Here is a 3316-nt window from a genome sequence, read left to right as displayed (position 1 = left end):
GTGGCCGTTCCGTCCCCCGCCCCCCCCCCCCCCCCCATAGTGTTTAAGGAGTGGTAGGTATTTCTGAATCAGACAGTGCCACTATTGACTGCGCACCCTACTACTCTGATTTTGGGCCAAAGTGCGGGACAGGATGTTGAATGTTAGTTACTAGACATGTAACTCCGCAAAAAAAAAATATTTTGTTTCATTTTGGATTGGTTTGGATTTTTATTTCTTTAGTTTTTTTCGGATTTCAATCTGAATTTTCATTTTGAAACAAAGTCACATGACCTTGCCTGTAATGCAACCCCCAACAGCCCAAAAAAATCTGATTGGCCAGAGAACAGTCACGTCTGTTTTAGTTCCATTTTGAAAGAAATTCAGATAGACCTGAATTTTGTTAAATGGACATTCAGATTCGTTTACATTCGGATGCCTTCAAATTTGGAAATTAGGATGCATCCGAATGTCCGGATTTCATGAAATTCGTACAAATATCCATTCAGAACAAAACGAAGTTTGCATGTCTATTGGTTACTTTGGTTGTGACTGTGACCAGCAGCACCAAATTATTTATACTACCTTTTGCTGGGATACTTACACACAATGTTGAATTCCTTTGTTGACTGGCTGGTGTCAAGTGTGCTGGAAATGAGCACCTTGCTCTAAATAGCTAGTTATTGATTGTTAGGTCACACTGGAGGTCTTCAGCTGCATGTGTGCTCGATGGGCTTTTAGTGTGTATGTATCTGCACCTAGGAATTCTTTACCTCCAGGCATACCTACCTTTCATCTTTTTATTGCTCTGCATGTCCCAGGCTGAAAGCTCTTTCAGATTAGGGACCACGCTATACAAAGGGACCTTGACAGGCCTGTGTGGGTTCCACATAGATTTGCGGCAAATATATGCTACTAACACCTTTGCTCTGTGTAATACATCACTTCCGGTGTCACTGTTTACATTATCTGGCTTCTGAAGCCAGAAAAAGAAGCTGGTGAAGCAGATCTCTGCTTCATCAGCTTCTTCGGGGTCTCTAGGTGACATTAGGGGTCTGACAGACCCCTGATGTCTCTGCAAAGAGGCCCTGTCACATCATATTTGCTATCACATAGGGGGCTTGTTATCCCCCTATGTAATAGCAAAAAAGTGCAGGGTAAAAAAAAAAATGAAAGTCACAAACAAATGTAAAAAATGCGAAAACATTTTTTAAAGTCCCCCGCCCCACGTGCATGCACATACAAGCGCAAACAAGCCTCGGTGCGTCTGCTTGCAAAAACAAAAATTGCGCCACACGCGAACGTCGGAGTGAGAACAATAGGTCTAGAGCCATCAATCACTGCTTTGAAAGCGTTGCCTATGGGAAACTTTGGGTATTGTACTTTTTTACAGTTCCATGGGTGAACGCAATTTTAAGGCTTGACATGTTTGGTATCTATTTACTCGACGTGACCCTGTCTTTTATATTTTACCAAAAAATTACATTTATATTCCGTTTCTTTGCACTAAATTTTATTTTAGTGTATTGTAACCTAAAAATACTGGTTTGATAAACATTTGTGCAACTATCGTTTTTTTATTCTACAGGGCCTCAGCTTTCAGAAAATATATCATTGTTTAGTGGTTTTATGCTGTTTTCTAGCCAGAAATTCAGTTTTTATCATGTGTGTGCAAATATAATGAAATTGCTCCGGACAGCAAGTGGTTAATACATAGGGGGAATTCATAAACACTGAATCAGCTGTACATAACAACCACTCAGCTTCTATATTTCATTTATAAAGCTTAACTGAACAAACTGAAGAGAGCAGCTGATTGGTTGCTATGGGCAACTGCTCCAGTTTTGATATGTTCTCCCAATAGTGTTTAAGAAGTACTGCTTTAGCAATAAAAACCTGACAAGGGTTCAAACCTTTCCCTATGCTATACAAAACTATTTTACCTAGCGTTGTGATGTGTTGTGTGTTGTAGTGTATGAAGTATTCATCTTTACCTAGTAAACATCTTGCTTGCTTCATTCTTAATGTATCAGTGATGTGTGTATATTCATATTCTATTAAATCCAAAAAAGGTTTTGCCTAAACAATTTTGATTCATTTTTGGTGGAACATATTGGGAAACACTGAAGAGAAAACAAGGGATATACAGGTGAAACTCGAATAATTAGAATATCGTGCAAAGTTCATTTATTTCACTAATGCAACTTAAAAGGTGAAACTGATATATGAGATAGACTCATTACATGCAAAGCAAGATAATTCAAGCCGTGATTTGTCATAATTGTGATGATTATGGCTTACAGCTCATGAAAACCCCAAGAACCCCAAATCCACAACCTCAAAAAAGTAGATTATTACATGCAATCAATAAAACAAGGATTGTACATAGAACAATATCGGACCACTGAAAAGTACAAGCATGCATATGTACTCAGTACTTGGTTTGGGCCCCTTTTGCAGCACTTACTGCAATTACTTTTGCACGATATTCTAATTATTCGAGTTTCACCTGTACATGTAATATATATCGATCAGAAAGAATTCATATAACTTTATTTTGTATCCTTTCTACAGGTGTGTCCAGAGTAATATTGTGCTCCTGACTCAGATCGTCTGTAGAAAATTTGTGATTCCAGATTTCGAACAGTTCACATTACATATAAACCGGCTGTATGAGAATGCCCTCACTATACGGGAGGGGGAGGTAAGCAATCTGCATGGTCAATATCAGCATGTAGTGTCCATTATTAGGAGGATTACATAAGTAATTCTAATGCTGTTAAAGTGAATACAGATAATATAATCTAGTATAGGCACTAACAGGCAATCGTGAGCTATGCTAACCACAGTGTACTATTGCGGAAAACTGAAAACAACACTTGCCAATCATTAGCGGACTGTTGAGATTTTACCGGTTTGTGATTTGTTATGAAATACAATGGTATGTTAGTGCTCTAAGAAACCGTGTGTTTTTAATAAAGCTGTTATTTCTAGAACCAAAACATTGAAGAGTGCCGGTAGAAAAAGACCAATTGGTCTATCAGGTCTGCCCCTTTTTTGACTTTTATTTTGTTTTTTTGAGCCTATTTTTTTCTGCCTTTAGCTCTATGTTTGTCCCAAGAAAATGAAAATTTACTTTTTGTTGACTAACTCACTACTTCTGCTGGAAGTCTGTTCCAAGCATCAATTACTATTTCAGTAGGAACTTTCTCTCTGCTAGTTTGAGGTCATGTCACTGTGTGCTTGATCTTAACGTTATACTATCAGGGCCGGATTTACTCTCTCTGCTGCCCCAAGGCCAGGTTCCTCAATGCACCTCCCTACCCGCCAACCACCC

The 3316-nt window shown here is 38.6% G+C and overlaps 1 protein-coding gene across 1 annotated transcript in view; it reads left to right on the top strand.

Moving 5' to 3' along the window:
- The window catches only part of GLS2 (glutaminase 2), a 65350-nt gene that overhangs the window by 23783 nt on the left and 38251 nt on the right, over positions 1 to 3316 (top strand). Inside the window, exon 4 of the mRNA XM_018562022.1 lies at positions 2554 to 2683. Coding sequence (XP_018417524.1) covers positions 2554 to 2683 — 130 coding nt within the window. The remainder of the gene's footprint in view (positions 1 to 2553; positions 2684 to 3316) is intronic.

This window comes from Nanorana parkeri, unplaced genomic scaffold (assembly GCF_000935625.1).
Source record: "Nanorana parkeri isolate BGI_ZX_2015 unplaced genomic scaffold, ASM93562v1 scaffold556, whole genome shotgun sequence".
NCBI classification, from domain to species: Eukaryota; Metazoa; Chordata; class Amphibia; order Anura; family Dicroglossidae; genus Nanorana; species Nanorana parkeri.
This window is presented reverse-complemented; position numbering and strand designations above follow the sequence as displayed.